The sequence below is a fragment of the Ilyonectria robusta genome (genome assembly GCF_021365365.1).
Source record: "Ilyonectria robusta strain PMI_751 chromosome Unknown BGZ61scaffold_51, whole genome shotgun sequence".
NCBI classification, from domain to species: domain Eukaryota; kingdom Fungi; phylum Ascomycota; class Sordariomycetes; order Hypocreales; family Nectriaceae; genus Ilyonectria; species Ilyonectria robusta.
Window position 1 is genome coordinate 99,237 of NW_025764485.1, and position 16,501 is coordinate 115,737.

General features: G+C 50.3%; 4 protein-coding genes across 4 annotated transcripts; 1 reads left to right on the forward strand and 3 right to left on the reverse strand.

Moving 5' to 3' along the window:
* Positions 1–4,818: 4,818 nt before the first annotated feature.
* BGZ61DRAFT_540964 (uncharacterized protein) lies at positions 4,819–5,150 on the reverse strand (the record flags this gene model as incomplete). Its single annotated transcript, XM_046254980.1, has 3 exons — positions 4,819–4,863; positions 4,922–4,949; positions 5,011–5,150. The coding sequence occupies 3 exons, from the start codon at positions 5,148–5,150 to the stop codon at positions 4,819–4,821; spliced, it is 213 nt and encodes a 70-aa protein (XP_046094849.1).
* A 4,169-nt stretch (positions 5,151–9,319) lies between these two features.
* On the forward strand, positions 9,320–9,472 carry BGZ61DRAFT_372329 (uncharacterized protein; the record flags this gene model as incomplete). The annotated part of the gene is made up of 1 exon (XM_046242168.1): positions 9,320–9,472. A coding segment is annotated over one exon (153 nt), but the record flags the coding sequence as incomplete, so codon positions are not given.
* A 942-nt stretch (positions 9,473–10,414) lies between these two features.
* On the reverse strand, positions 10,415–10,784 carry BGZ61DRAFT_319463 (uncharacterized protein; the record flags this gene model as incomplete). The annotated part of the gene is made up of 2 exons (XM_046238912.1): positions 10,415–10,550; positions 10,678–10,784. Coding segments are annotated over 2 exons (243 nt in total), but the record flags the coding sequence as incomplete, so codon positions are not given.
* A 2,007-nt stretch (positions 10,785–12,791) lies between these two features.
* BGZ61DRAFT_466751 (uncharacterized protein) lies at positions 12,792–13,692 on the reverse strand. Its single transcript, XM_046247703.1, has 2 exons — positions 13,350–13,692; positions 12,792–13,233 (listed from the first exon to the last, which is right to left on the reverse strand). The coding sequence occupies exons 1-2, from the start codon at positions 13,530–13,532 to the stop codon at positions 13,177–13,179; spliced, it is 240 nt and encodes a 79-aa protein (XP_046094852.1). The 5' UTR covers positions 13,533–13,692; the 3' UTR covers positions 12,792–13,176.
* Between the last annotated feature and the right edge of the window lie 2,809 nt (positions 13,693–16,501).

Sequence of the window (16,501 nt, forward strand, 5' to 3'; positions counted from 1 at the left end):
AGCCACTCCACTCAATCCACGTAGTGGATCCACTCGTGGATTCCACTGTCCACTCCACTGGCAAAATCCCAGTGGATTGGCTAATCCACCGAACCCACTCGACGATGTCGTGGGTGGACTGCGTGGATTGGGTGGATTAGAAGCGGGGTAGTTAAGGGCGCCCATATTTTGGCAGAATACCTCTAACAGAGACTGATGTGCCTCTACATTTCTACAATGTTGTTACCCTATATCAAAAACGCCATGAAGCTTCTGAACAGCGCGGTTTTAGAATGCATACAATACAGTGAATACTATTGAAGTGTTCTGGGCTTTCTCATTAGGGTGATATAAGCCTCGATAGGTATACTTAGGATTTGCTTCTTCAGTGCTATATCATCCTGAGGGGTGTCAATAGTTATACATTTTCCTATTGCACAACTACACTTCCAGCACATATCACGTTCGACTGTCCATATTTTAGATTTATAATACAACACTTATACCATTAAATAACTTCCGGCAAGGTGATTTGAAAAACGCGTCCAAATCCCGCAATATCTCAATACTACGCGAAAAAATTGCAAGCAACACTGACCGCGTCAAGCTCGTGATTTAAAGGCTGTTAGGGACTTATCTACTATCCGACCCCAATATGACACTCGCTACATGCTTGTCCACAACAAATCGGCTTGAAAGGAAGTATCTGAAACATCTGCAGGATAAGAGCATATTGAGCCAACTGGTCGCGTTGGACGCGTCATTCGCGCTTTCCTGACGACCTGTTGGCCCATCACCACACCATGTTTTGTGATTTCGACATGATAAAGATATTATTTTACCATGACCTCACCTGATTCCTGCTTCGACATTTCCGACAGCGGCTTCGGGTCCGCTGCCGAATCAACGCCCTGCCCGACGCCGTATCCTACCTGTTCAACCTCGACCCCTGTCTCGACTCTGACGACCTCTTCCACAAGCGATGAACAGTACGAACGTACGCTCTGGAGGCATTTCCCAGGCTGGGCGTTCTCTGAGCGAGCCAGGGAGACGCGTTGCTGGGCCTGGCAATTTGGATATGACATCTAAAAGGAAGATGACCGCAGATGGATATGCCGAGCGTGCATTCGCAAGAATAACCCACATCCACGTCATTTCGAAGCTGATGGCATTCACAACGCGTACAATCATCTGTTCAATGACCACGGGATTCGCGCTCCTCCTGGAATGACCAAAGGAACTGCTGAAAAGAAGGCGAATTCTAAGGGCAGAAAGCCTCCGGGGCAGCGGACTCTCGCGGAATCCATGAAGCTCGATCTACACGACCCCCGAGAACAAGCAATTGCGAACGACTTCATCAAACGGTTCGACAAGGAACACTTCCGGAGGCTTCTGATCGATTGGATCGTGGCCAAGAATCACTCCTTTTCAATTGCCGAGGAGGCAGAACTCCATGCTATCTTCGATTACTTGAACCCGTCAGTTTCGGCACGTAAAGCCAATATTACCCACACAACAGTTCGAGAAAAGATCGTCGCCGCGTTCGAACAACACAAGCAGAAGGTGATAGAGGCCTTGAGCAAGGCGCCTGGCCTTATCCACATGTCCTTCGACGGCTGGCGGTCTGGAAACCGGTACGCCTTATATGGTATCTGTTGCTTCTTTAGGGACGAAAACAACAAGCCCTGCAAGATTACGCTTGGGCTCCCCGAAGTTATCGCCAGGCACACTGGGCCCAATATCGCCGCCGAAATCCTCGACGTAATTGAATCGTATCAGATCCAAGACAAGATTGGCTATTTCACGCTTGACAACGCGAAAAACAATGATACCGCCATGGAGATTATTGGTGGAGAGCTCGGCTTCGTAGGGGCACGCAGGCGAGGGCGCTGTTTTGGGCATACCTTGAACCTCTCCGCCAAAGCCATTCTATTTGGGCACGATGCTGACGCTTTTGAGCGGCGGATATCAGGGGCAGAGCCTCTTACCGAAGCAGAACACTTGATTTGGCGCAAGAAGGGGCCAGCAGGCAAATTGCACAATCTTGTGGTAGCTATCCACAGATCTGACTTGTTGACTGGCATGCTTCGCAACATTCAACAAGAAGCTTTCAACAAGTCATCTGACCCCAAACTGAGCGCCAGAAAGCCGCTGGATGTTATTTTGGACAACGATACCAGATGGCTGTCACAGTTGTATATGATACGACGAGCTCTACTGCTCCGCGACTATGTCGAGCGACTCATTGCCCACCATCGAATCGACTTCGAACAACAGAACAAGACCAAGAGGGGCGGCCTTAAGAAGTCACTCACATTGCCCTTTATTTGCCAGCCAGAGAACCAGCTATCCGACAAGGACTGGGAGGTGGTCGAAATATTTGAGCGAATCCTTAGTTACTACGAAGCCACGATCAAAATGCTCGAAGGCGACGGCCAGATCCGCAAGCGGAAGCGTGGGTGGACTGCGTCATATGGCAATATTTGGGACGTTATTCAAGGCTTCGAACTCCTTCTCCAGCAGCTTGAACGCTTCAAGGATATCGCCAAGGACTTCCCTGATTCTGAACACTTCAGGATCAACATCAATTTAGGCTGGCAGAAGCTGAATGAGTACTACGAGATATTGAGCGAGACGCCCATCTACTACACTGGCCTGGCGCTCCATCCGGCATACCGATGGAAATGGTTTGAACGCAACTGGTCTCACCGCCCTGAGTGGATTGATGAGGCAAAAAACATGGTCCATGATGTCTGGCGTTTTGAATATCGGGAGGCTGCATTGCCTGGAGAGGAGCCATCAGCCGTTGAGCCAGTTCCCAAGCAGCGGAAGACTTCGGACAATCCGTTCCAGGAATACCTTAAACTAAACCGCTACACAGCGCCAGAAGCAGGTCACGATGGCCTCACGCCAGGCGAAGACGAATATCTCCATTGGATTACGCACTGCGAAAGTGGCGATGGCTCCATCGACGATCCTCTCGCTTACTGGCACGAGAAGCGATTCAAGTATCCAAACTTATCGCGAATGGCGCTTGATTTTCTCACGATACAACCAATGTCTGCTGAGTGTGAACGTCTCTTCTCAGCAGCAGGTCGGATGGTGAACCCTCTGCGCCACCAACTTGAAGCCCAGATTATCGGGATGTGCCAGGTATTGCGTTCATGGCTGAGGGCGGGTATTATTCATGAATTAGATCCCTTCTTTATCTCGGTAGACGAAGAAAAAGTCGACCTCGAATTGGCTCAGATGTCAGATCAACAGCTTCAAGGGTGGGCAACAAAGTGGCTCACTCAGGTGGTGAGCGTTCAAGACGAGATGGAAGCCAGTTGGAGATAAGTCTCACTTGGAAGTTGGAATAAGTGACGTACGTGGGCAAGGGCTCCCGGAATAGCTTCACCATCGTGGCATCAAGAATAGAGGCACTTGCCAATCCACCCAATCCACCCAATCCACGATAGCTTCCAGTGGATCCACTATACTGAGATATTCAGTGGATTATGATCTACCCACTCCACTCGAGCAGCCAGTGGATTGAGTGGAGTGGCTTTCAACCCTGGATCGAACGCATGACTAATCCCGGCGAAGGTAGAATAACGTCAGAGTAACTGGGGGCTTCGGAAGAGATGTCGGAGGGTATAAGTCAATTGGTTAAAAACAGGTTCTAAGCTGATCCGACTAGATATCGCTCGTCTCCTTCAGCAACGCAAGTGCATCAACCCATTAGTTATCACTAAGGCTAAGCAGCGGCAGTGAAGGCCTGTAGATCCTAGCTTCACTCCATGATCGAATGCACTGAGCCATCGCCACTATCTCCCTCCCCACCCAGTTTCTCAACGGCGCTATTATACGTCCTGCACTACTAAACGTTCTCTCACTCCCTGTAGACAACGATGGGATAGTGAGAGACAGTCGCGGGTACCGATTGGCGTTGATTTTCCACTAGTCAATTGGTCTGCTCCTGTAGTGGTGCCTATTGACAATATCCTCCGCGCAGTACCGCACATACTCGTCATCAGTCGTTGCTGCCGCGGTCTGTTTCGTCTTATAGGTACTCTTACAGCGATTGGGCGCTGCAGAAGACGAAGTTTGGGTATATGTCGAACCTGCTACACTCCTAGCAAGCCTCCGCTCGATGTAGTCTATTGTAGCATCGTTAGCCATGGCCAGGACCTTGCAGTTAACGTTATACTCCCTATAACCTCTTTGTCACGACCCAAGCCAGAAGGGTGGCAAAACAACGAACGGTAAGGCTGATGAGTCAGCCTCACGGGCGAATCAGGGAAGGAGCGATGGAGCGACAGGAACGATGGGAGCGGGGGAGCATCGCTCCTATCGCTCCTCGCGCTCCATCGTTCCCAGTGAAACCTTAACCTTAAATGGTCGAACGGGTCCAGCAAGAGTGCGTTCGACCACGATCGACCAAGCAAATCAGAATAGTATATATAGCTTCACTCATTCCCACTTCCCTATGTTTAGATAGCTCTCCAGCTTTCAATACAATTTGATTACTCAAGAATACTTCTTGATATTATCAGACGTGATACGCAACCCTACGCTCAGTACGCTACGCCCCGTCACAACTGCCAACATAAACCCATCTGGTTACGGTTTACTACGTTGGGAACCTTGACCGTCACAAGATATCCCGAGTACCAAAAAGAATGTGGCAATAAATCAGAGCATCATCGATACATTTTCAAAGATTGACTTCCCTCTTGCTCCATCTTTCGGCTACCCTAAGAGGCAAGGGCATGAAATTCAGCTGCCCCTAACCAAATTTGCTGCTGTCTTAGCCGTGTGTTGGGAAAGGTTTCCCATCGTTTGCTTGGACTGCACTTAGAGTTTGAGGCAGTCGAGCAGGTTGAGGGAGATGAGCGAGCCCTGTGGAGCTAGGTGTTAGCTATTTGCGTGGCATTTCAAAGGAAGTGAATGGTCTTACGTTGGATTCGGTGTTGCAGCAGTAGGCGCTGCCGTCACAGCTGATCCAAGGATCGGGACAGCACAACCAAGGAGGCCGTTGCAGCAAACCTGCTGCCGGTCGCTGCTGCAATGTTGGTATCACCACCCTTACCACCACCATGGCCACTGTCACGACCCTCAACGTTGGCAGGGGCAGCCAGGGCAGCGACGGCCAGGGTGAGGACGGAGAGGGCAGCAGAGTACTTCATTTTGGATAATGTGAGAAAGTGTGAGCTTTCGTCAAAGGATGAAATGATAGCCTTAAGGTTGGTGAGGACTTGGGAACTTGTGGATGATGTTGAGGGTGCTGGTCAAGATTTTCGATTCCACAATGGATCTGAGCTGGTTTATATAGATATTTGGGGCCTCGCGATAACCACGGTTGCTGCGATGACTTATTACCCTTAGTGACATGCTGGTAGGCATCGAATAAGCCATCTTCCCATAGTATCTCCTCACCGCTCGGACATTTGTGCCTAACCGGTAAGGGATTTCCCGGTGATCTGCCGGATCTGGTGATTCGCCGGACTTACACCTACTTGCATTCCAGACATCAATCTATAATAGCTCCACAGCCGCAGTCCCAAATCTTCCAAAATTAAACACATAATGAAAATGCAACTATAAGATATGTCTCAGTCTATTTCGCAGTCATCAAGCCATCGTGGTCGCTTGCTATTCCGCTGCGGCCGCCCGGTACCCCGAAATGCGACTACCATCTCCCGATCACTCTCAACAGCTAGACAGGGTCTTTTCGGACGAGCGGTACGGATTGGAGTGGTCGCTGCCTTCCCTTTTCGGTTGTCTTTTGGTAGATCTAGGGCCTGTGATGCTACCGGCGGCTCTGGTATGAGTGGAAGAGCGACGATTATCTCGTCTCGAACGTCCGGACTCTTCTCGCGGCCTTCAGAAGCCACCCGTCGTTCATGTTGCATTTCATGTGCCATTTCCAGATTGCGACGCTTAAGTTCTTGTCGAATCTGTCGATTGGTCTCCTTCTCTTGCTGCCTGGCCTCCCTTACCTGCCGTTTTCTCTCTATTTCCGCCTCTCGTTGCCTCCTCTTCTCCAGAGCGAGAGCTTTTTGCTCCGCCGCCTTCTGCTGTCGCTGAGCCTTTTGCGATTCCTTCTGCAGAACCTCCTCTTTCTTTTGGGCGTCCATCGCCGCTTTCTTTAGGCGGGCTTGAGCGACTTTTGCTGGGCTAAACACCTGAGCTGAATTTGGATCTGTACGATCAAAGAGCAGATCTTTCAGAGCTTTACCGCGCTGTCTGCGCTTCTTTTCTTGGCTAATTGTCTCGCGGAGTCCTTGATTCTCATATCGAAGCAGTTCAACCTCAGATTGCAGGCTTTCGAGGGTGTTCTTCAGCTTTCGGCTGTTGCGGTCAGCATCGATAGAGGATTTGTCGACTACTTTGTCAATAAGTCGGCGTAAATCTCGGGCCGTAGGTTGCTGAAGGGCTAGTGATTCTGCCGAGTCGCTACCCGTATTCGAATCATCATCTTTTTTCTCAGTGATCTGCGATAGGACCACTTCTGGGTCAAAAGGCAGGAGACCAGTCCGTTTCCACCCACTCGCAATGTTCTCGGAAGAGAAGGAAGTCTCAAATGCGTTCCAAAATAAAGTCCAGAACTCACGTTTCGATAGGCCAATAAGGCCTTGTGTTTTTGCTGTCCACTGGATAAGCTGATTTGAGTATGCGGTCGAAAGGGGGCTGAATAGCGACACGTCCAAGGGTTGCAGCCGATGCGTGGAATGGGGGGGAAACACCGCAACGATAATCCGGTGCTGGTCACACCACTCCAGAAAGTCCATATTAACATGGCTAGAGTGGCCGTCGGTAATGAGAAGGCGATAATCACGACCGTTTCGAGCTTTTGCCTTAGTAAAGCGATCGAAAACACCGACGAGCCACTCTTTTCCAAGCTCGTGATTTGTCCACCCCGTTTCTGAGGTGGTAAAGAAGGCTGATTGATGTTCTGGGTCAAATTCATTGAGCCAAGAGTCCTGGACTTGTCCTGGTTTGCCTTGATAGATGAGGAATGGGGGCAGCGATGTCATGTCCTGGCTGATGCACGCCAGGAACGTAATCCAAGATCGATTACCATCTTGCGACGCACCGAGCAATTTGCCTTGCTTTTTGACGTTAATGGAAAATACTCTCTTCGTTCGATTGATCACACCCAAGAGAAATCCTTTCTCATCCGCGTTATACGTGTTGCAGGGTAGGATGTTGTATTTCTCGATTTTTGTGCGGATCTTCCACTGTCAGTTGTGAAAGGGAAGCTTCGTGCATTGGCTTACAAGCTCAAAATAAGCCCTATACCTAGAGGCATTATCGGCTCTCTTTCGCGCGATGTCCAACCCGTCGAACCATGTACAACCTAACTCATCACGATTGCGTCGAACGAAGCTGTACGGCCAGTCCTTTCCGACCTCGATTTTGGCGATATCCTGGGCGAAGTTCTTTATCATAGGTAAGGTAGGGGGAATGCCACGCGATGAAAGCTTATGAATATAAGCGATAAGATCCCGTTCTTGTTGTTTTGACAGACGTGACTTATACAAACTGTCGGCATCTCGTCTTGACCGCTGTTTGCCTTGATGTCGGCGTCGCAAGGTCGTCTCGTCGCAATTGAAACGCCGTGCAGTCTCAGCATAATTAACTGATTCCGACGATTTCAGGAAATCAAGGGCCTCATCAATCGGCGCCATGGTTGTTGAGTAATTGTCGATTGATGTTGAGTGTGCGAAGTGGCGGTGATCCGGCGGATCACCAGATCCGGCAGATCACCGGGAAATCCCTTACTGCTGTTGTCATTTCATTTCCTATTGTTTCTCTTTCGGGGTTGACGGAAGATCGGCAATGCATGTGGTGAACTGCGTGAGACTTCTACCTAGGATAGGAAAGCATCAGGATGTATGAGCAAATCTCCTTCTCTTGGTTTCTCTCGGGACTTAGGCATTGATACCTCATGTGGTGCAGTTGCATTGCTATGAGGGAACGATCATGTGACTTTCATACTTTATGAATAGTCTCACTTTATGAATATTGTGTAAATAGCTTAAGTCAGAGCTTTCCTTAGGAATCTCTTTCTCTCCTTGTAAACAATCATTTTGCCCAAGTCGCATTCGACTTCGTTCGTGCCCTTGTACCGTAACAATTGCCTCGTATTTTTTGCTTTAGGAGGGTCTACAATGCATAAAGTTTACAGCATGAGAGTTCCACCCAGGGAAGAAACACGTCATGATAGATCCCATTGGAGATTGGTGACGCTGAGGCCGATGATCACTGCTGTTAATAATGGAGTATTAAGCCATCAGACATGTCGTTGAATTCGGCATTGTTCAGAGCTGGCCGGTGCATTGATCAATGTAGTTCCCCATCCCTGAATCTTAGTGAGGAGGAGTTCCCTGCGGCTCTTCAAGTTATGTTCCACCACCCTAACCCATACGACGTCGAAAGCTATCTAGTAGCATGATAATATGACTCCTTGCCAACCTGACTGCAGTTGTAATGCCTAGGAGCTAGTGATTCAACCTCTGCTGCTGGAGGTCGACTAGGAGAAAAACAACTAAAAGTAAAGACACGTCAAAGACCTAGAGGTTCTGGGCAAGCCATAAGCAATAGCATCATGCTCCATGACTTCAACGGCTCGTGTAGATCCGGGAAGTCCCGTCTAGATCCCAACAATTTGCTCGTTCTCTAATCTGTATAGGACTCAACAATGACATTGTGAGTGACATCGGCGGTAATTAAAACGTTAAAATCAATAGCCTGTGTCGATCGTTATCTCTCTGGGGTCCCCGCGGAGGACGCACCAAAAACAATGCAACCCAACGGCGCTGGCATCGACATTTGTGCATCCTGAATGCCGAGACGCTCCTTGTGAAAGGCTGTTGCCGCATGTTCATGATTATTTTAGTCATGCTGACAACCTCACGCAAGGATTGGTTGTCAGTTCAAAACTCCAAGTTCCAACTTGGGAATAAAAATACATAAAATGGGCATGCATTAAAAGGTAAGAGTCAAGCAACACCTATAATTGTCACGGCTCGGTTCCGTGACCCCAGGGCGACCAGGCGGTCAGACCTGGTAGTAAAAGCAGGCCCCACCTTTTCCTTCCTATCATGTATGGATCGCGCACTGATGTTCGTGCCTACGATCCTGGATCGTGACGCTCCGACGCGCCTCACGATCCCTCACATTCACTTCAGTATACACCCCATAAATCACTAGACAAGCGAAGCAAACTCCTGATCTACACCGACAACCAAGCAGCCATACGATCCGCAATCAAACCGAAAGGCAAATCAGGCGCATACCTACTGAAGGATATCGTAAAACGGTAAAACGGACAGAAGCGCTCCGGGAGTAGGGTCTTCCCATTGAAATCAGATGGATCCCCACGCACACTGGAATCCAAAGCAACGAAGAAGCAGACAGAGCAGCCAAAGAGGCTACGGGTTGGCGAGAAAGAGGACCTCTGGGACCTAGAGCGGAGAGAGCACGGGAGCTTTATCCACTCTGATCGATACTCAAGACATGGGCACACAAGGAAGCAAACAAGACATAGGAATCCAAATGGAGAGCAGAAGAACAAGGCAGAACCTCTTTCCGATACACACCTAGGCTAACCAAAAAGTCCTACAGCTGCACGATGGGCTGAGCAAGCGACAAAGTGCACTCCTGGTGCAAATGCGTACAGAGAATATAGGACTCAACAACTTCCTCTTCAACCGAAGAGTACCAGATACCGCAGACGCTAACTGCCCATACAGAGAAGGACGCCAAACAGTATCGCACGTACTGCTGCGATACCGTAAATATCGACAACTCCGGCGCCAAGAGTTAGACGATATTCCGGGACGAAAGGACCTCCGGGCGAATTGAACGAGCGCCAAGCAGCCGCAAAAGCCATCAAATTCATTGTTCCCTGTGGTTAGTCGTGGCTGTTCCATCCGCCCCGACCAGCTGCGGAACTTTGCCGAATGCCGTATCATCCCCAGACTTCAAGTACTTAGCCGCCTTCCAGATGTTGTCGTTGTCCGCCAGACACTCGTTCCAGTGCTTCTTCTTTTGTTGTCTGATAGCGTCATGATCACGTCCTCCCCCGACATTATCCTCACCGCCGTCGAACCCTCATCGATCCTCAGCTTCGACGCCGCGAGCACCTACAAGTACGCTGCCTACATCCGCTGCTATACCACTAGCACCAGCAACTACTCCATCACATTTATCGTCGCCTGTCCTCTCGATACACGACTTAGAACGCCGTTGTGCAATAAGCCAACCCCCTTTAATAACCAACCAGAGGACCACTTTACGAAAAACCTCCTACCACCGCCATTGCACGACACTTACACGCCGTTGCAGACCTCGGTTCTCACGACCATAACTTGGAGAATAGCCTTCAAGCGCACTTGCTACTACTAACTGCCCACAAGATCTCGTGGCTGCCTGAAGCCGTGATCTAGCTCATACTGGTTATGTCCCCAATATACTTCTGTAGTAACTTGTTCTTGCTGTCTAGCTTCTCGTGTTGCTTCTCAACTGCCTCGACGCGTTTAAAGACGAGGAGTAGCGAGTCGTGCAAGGCCTTCGCATGCCTAGATCACCAGCAACAACCATCGGCGAGTCAGTCCTCGAGTGCTAAAGTCTTAATGTGGTCCACAACATAATACCCATCAGACACATATACTGCCCCCGGCAGATTTCACTGCAGTCTCCACTAACCGTCGTAATTCGGTATGCATTTCATGGCCCAAGGCCTCAATATCCTCGCTTGTCATCCGCGGGCTTATGGCCAACATGTAGTCCGGTTCAATTGTTGTCTGGACAGGCTCGCTGGTGTCTTGGATAGGAGCACGAATGGACGAATGTGGCTGCGAAGGGGCACGGTCGACCGACTCGATCATGGCTGGAAGGGAGATTGTTGGGACTGGGTTCGTTCGATCGTGGGGGGCTGGAAATGGTGCCTCTAAATGAACACATTTCGTGGGCCCGCGTGAGGCCGTGTTGGGCTGAGGCGTAGAAGAGACCTGATGAGACTGACGAACGCTACATAAGTGGTGACGTGACTCCAGCTTAACTTTTCGCAAGCACTTGCTGGGGCATTGGCCGGGCCACTGTGCCGGCGTCACAATGAGAACAACAGGGCCATCATGCTCTCTTCTTTTGGGATCTGCCGTCATGGCTGGCGAATTTTCGGGTCAGAGTGACATCAACTCTCTGCTGTTGGCTGGATGGATTGGATCGCATAAAATTTGATAGACCTCAATCTTGCAGATCAACTTAATTGTCTGCGGCATGGTCACGGCAACACATGTCGATCGGCAACCAGAATAGTGAGTCACGGCCAAAGCCACGGCCATACCTTCGCACCAAGGTCCGCCGCAATTACCAGTGCTGCGGCCGACGAATTACCAGTCACTAGACCATCCCTTTACCAGCAAAGCTCTCCCACCGATTTTGTCTAGTAAACATGACCCCAAGTGACTAGTAAATGCGGCCTCAGGTGACTGGTAAATACGTCTCCAGATGACTGATAAACGTGACTGGTAAATACAGTGGTGGAAGAAACTGCGTATTGTGGCACGAGGGATCCTTGCACCGATATGGCTTCAGATGAGGATCGACAAACTCCGAGCAGGCCACTGAGGAAGCAAGCCACCAGGGGAGGTCGGCCACTTAGGGTGCCCGACTTACTGCCGCACATTTTTTGCGCCCTGTCATGAATGGCAAATTCCGTTTCTGCCCCCCTGCTCCAGCGATCCATGTCGCGCGGTACGTAACGGACACTGATTTGCGAAGTGCGCTGTTGATGATCAAGCCCTTCGAGCTCCCCACTCCATCCCTAGATCACGCCCTAATCGGCCCTATAGAGAATTTGTGCGCTAAGATGCCGGAACAATTTAGTTTACCTTCTGTGAGTGGTTCTACCCGCTTAACTAATAGATGCACTGCAACACCATATAGCCTTAATCCCTCTTCCGCCTTGGTCGGTCCCGCCGCTAGCTCATCCGAGCGGTGCCTTGTTGCTACTAGTAGTAGCTCATTGCCAAACTGTCTGCCGCAGATGGCTTGCTACTAGTAACAGTAGCCCCTTTGTGACTTGGGCCAAGCCACTGACTAGAGGGCCAAGCCACTGACTGCACCCCTCATGTCCTCCATACCAGATAGCTTATTGTTGGATTGTGACCCTGTATTACGAAACCTCTGATAGATCGTGTTACATAATATGCATCTCTTATATACACAACTTATCAGCGCCTCCTGTTGGAGTGTGCATTCCACTTTTGGTTTGATGAGTTAGTGAGACAGAATGCGATAGATCGATATCCTGACCTTAGTCAGAGAGAGCGTGAGATGACATAAAGCCCCTCTCGAGAAAAGAGGGGGCCGGAGGCATCCTAGATCAAGACAATCAACAGATTCAGGATCCACACCCTATTGAACATTAATCCCTGAATGTGCCGTACGCTATCCAACACTTATCAATTGTGCTCACACGGTTAGATTTTACTCTTGCTAGATAGTACTCGCTCTATCTAGGATTATCCTCTCAAACACATTCAAAGCGTCAAAGAACGGCCCTTTCCAATGTGTGATGTTGAGAAACTGCCTGTGATACCTGCATCTTGGATTTTGGGCTGACACATCGGGCCCTTGCTATTCATTCGGGCTAGATTATATGCCTTGAGGAACGAAAGGCTCTTGGAGGACGGGAGCGCGAGAAAAAAGAGGGGCTCGGCCAAAAACCAGGGACATAAAAGTCACGTGACTTATTGCTCTTCTCCAATCATAGGGCGCCCATAAAAACACATGACGACGTGTCAAATCCGTGAATGACCCAATCTCGTCCGATGAGCTGTCTGCAGATGTCTGACGAGCATCGGACAATATTTGGCTTTCAAGTATTTCACACTCACTCAGGACGAAGAAGGCATGCATTGTTGTATCTGCGTCGATGGGGGATGCACTGAGGTACAGCTTCGTTAGGATAACTGTTTCAACCGCTGAACACACTCGTAGATTGGCAGGGCAAGTTTAGACACAAGGTATCTGAATGAATTTATCCTTACTACCATTCTAATCCTTGGATTGATGCCCTCGTTAAAAAAACCCAGTGGGAAAAAAGAGTGGCAGCCATCCATTTGTTCCTGGCAGAATCTTTCATTCCTGCACCACATTCGTTCGGACTCGCACCCGACCTCTACGCGCCTTTGCTCATGACTAGAGGATATCGACGCAGTCGAAAGCACGAATCACGGTGACACTACCTTTACTACCCTGCATGCCGGACGGGCTCGTTAGCAATGCTAATGCGCTCAACTACCAAAGTATGCCGAGATTGGCAGGGTTTTGCCAAAATAGGGATGCGGTTGACCTGCCGTGGGAACACTTACCACAGGAGCATTGGTCTTGCACTTCAACACGTCCCCACCGGAGCAGTTGTCACCCACAACAACGTTGCAGCTGGCAAAGCCGCTGCAGCAGGCAGTATTTTTGCCGCCTCGGGCAAAGACTTCAGGGGACGCAGCGGCCGCGAGGGCCATAGAAAGGACAGAGATGGTCGTGGACAACTGCATACTGATTGAAGAGCTGAGATTCCGGGTAATATTGGGAAGATGAGGTGTGTTGAAGTGTGAATGACTTAAGTTTCGATGCTTGATTGTGAGATGAGACGATTCATTGCCGGCCGGGGAGCCACCCTTATATAGACATTCCAAGGGGCTAGGCGGATAGGAGATTACATACGAGCAATCATACTGACATACTGTAAACATCACCGTCGCAGTTAGAATCAATCACCGCTACGTTACCAAGGAGGCCAAGTCCATTGCAGCAGACCGGCTTCTGGTCGTTGTTGCACTGGCTGGTGGGGTTTCGGGTATCGAGGGAAGGAGCGGCGGCTGTGGCCATGGCAAGGGAGCCCCAACAAAACAGGATTTGCAGCTGGCCGGCTGTGAACCATGTTGCGCCTCAGTCAGGGAGTTGGCATCTCCCGGAGGAAGATCAACCTAGCAACTTCCTCATTTAGCATCGACACCAAGCTCCTATTCATCCAACGACGCCGTGATACCATCGAAACCTGTTGGTAGTCAAAGCCACATGCCACGGAGCACGGAGCTTTACCCTGAAGTACCCAGCCGGCCTAATTAGCTGACTGACCGAATAGCCTCAACGGAAGAACCCAGCCAATTGTGCACTATATCAGAGGCATCGTAGCAACACTCCCGTACACAATTTGTTCGTCATGTAAGTTAACATCGAAGTATCCCATCCGAGAGATCGGCGTTTTAGGTCGCCAGTCGGCGAACTCCCCAACAAAACTGGCGGCTCAAAAGCAATTAACTCCTGCCGTTTTTCGGTGGCACACCGTTACCTCCATCCTAACCTTAGGCTCGCCAACGGAAAGATCCGCGCTCTCAACATTACTTGGCAGCCATAAGCCCTCGGACTCTATTCGACCAAACAGTACATTTGAGTTGAATGGCAGTGTGTCGATATCAGGCTGCCAATCCTTGTCACGATGAAAAGTTGAAAGCAAACTTCAATCTAAGGCGCTGAACATCGCTATCTTCAAGGCAAGTGCAGATCTGCACGACGCACAGTCCGTATTGCCTTTGAGTTTGTGCAGACGCACCCAAGCAGGGCCATGCGGTGGCTTCAGATGGAACGGCCATGGTATGCCAGTGTCTAACTGTCAGGAGAATGTGGCCGCCCATGTGTGGGACGACTATAGGAGATGCAGAGTAGCATTAACTGTTATGCAGTCTGAGCTCGACCAGACACAATAATCCTGCCATTAGCGTCCAATGAAATAATCTAAACGGATTCAAGGTGGAAAGAGGTAATTGAAGGATCTAGGCCCCTGGAGTTAGGCATATTCGCCTCTTTCTTGTTTTAGTTGGCTCGAGAACCTTTGGATTCTTTAAAAGCGTCGTCCTTTCGTCGTAACTCCACGCACCGATTCAATCTGATCGACGCGGAACTAGTGGCCGACGCCTTAGTATGAAGGCAATCATGTACAAAGGTCTCCAGCAGGGCTTTAATCATAAATCGGCCTTGTCACAGAGCTTGGATAATAATTATACTTCCGCAATATTCAGGATGCTGACAACACCGTTTCGCTCTGTCGGAGTGAGGGATCAGCACAATACAGATGTGGCGTCTACCGCTTCTCGGCGAATTGCAGATTACCGTCATCAAGGTTGGGTGGCACAAGGGCAACCAATCAGGATGCGCCCTCCAGCTTTAAGGGCGTATTCCGATTGGCCGCTCTTATTCGTCACATCCCGCTAACTAAACTAACCCCCGGCAGGAGATCGCCATTTTCAGCCTTGTGCAGACGGGTGGTGCATAGTACAAGACATGTGATGCGACATGTGTTGGAACAACCCTCACGGCCACCTAGACCAAGCTGGCCAACGTTGAGCGAGGGGATGCCATTGTTCACCAAAGACGCCTGCCCATCATAGGCGCTAAGGAACCTGTTATTCTGGGGAGATGCAAACGCCATGTGACCGAATCCGGACTGCTTGCCGATGTCCGGTGAGGTGGGCCGGGATCTCTGGCCGCCGAGGCCCATGCCCTGTTGTTGCTAAGCCTGCACAGCAAGTATTTTGTTCCCGGCTCAGAACCTGACTATGCTCGTTGACCATGACGATCTTTGTACCCGGAATGTTGACTACTGGACGACCAACTAGGAGAGATCCCCTCAGTAGCAACTAACATGTGATAGCTCTATTTTCCCCATCATCGTTGCAAGCTCAAGACAGCTAAACGGCCGCTCCGCCTGAGAAGGGAGAGACCACGAGCGTTGTCGTTTCCCGCGTGCTGCGGTAGAACTCCCGTGCCTCGGCGAGATTCCCAACGCCCAGCTCTCGTCGTCACAGCGAAGAATAGCAATCACCTTGCGCCACGGTAAAGAAAAAAGCAGTCACAAATTCGTCATGGTGGCGCCAGAAGAGTCCTGAGCGAATTGGCTCTTTGGTAAACAGTGAGCAAAGTGCAGTTGAGGCCAGCAAAAAGGAAAACACGAGCCGGCACACCCAACATGCTGTGGCTTAACAGAGTTTGGCACAATCTCCCGCAAGGGCCGCGTTGGCTCTCAGGGCAACCGGGCATGTTGATCCTCGACTTCCAGCTCAAGAGTCACAAGAAAGAGGCCTCGTGGTTGGTGGAGGCCCATCGTCTTGCTGCAGATCTTTGCCTGTTGGCTCAGCCACGGCCTGCCGCCCTTGCGCTGTTGGAAAAGCAATAACATGCTGCGGCCACTTTGAGCTATTGCGACGATCTACATTTGCGCAAGGGGACCTTCGCTGGCATATCCCTGGCCTTGACACTCGCTGTCGGTAAGGGGCTGCACGTCCCCGTCTGAGCGCCCAACACGGACGAGCATGCCCAGCATGGGGAGCTGGGGTCTCCTCCGACAAATATTGCCAGCTCCGGGACTGGTGGGTTTCGGAAAGCCAAGGTTAAAGCAGCCCTACATAGTACTTCAGAAGAGGCCAGGATCGAGGCGATCGGGGGAGGGACTAGCTCGAGTGATCGG

Coding starts and splice junctions, on each gene's coding strand:
- BGZ61DRAFT_466751 (XM_046247703.1), bottom strand. CDS start 13,532: ATGCAGTTGTCCACGACCATCTCTGTCCTTTCTATGGCCCTCGCGGCC. Junction 13,234..13,349: donor GCAAGACCAATGCTCCTGTG/GTAAGTGTTCCC, acceptor TCCGGCATGCAG/GGTAGTAAAGGTAGTGTCAC.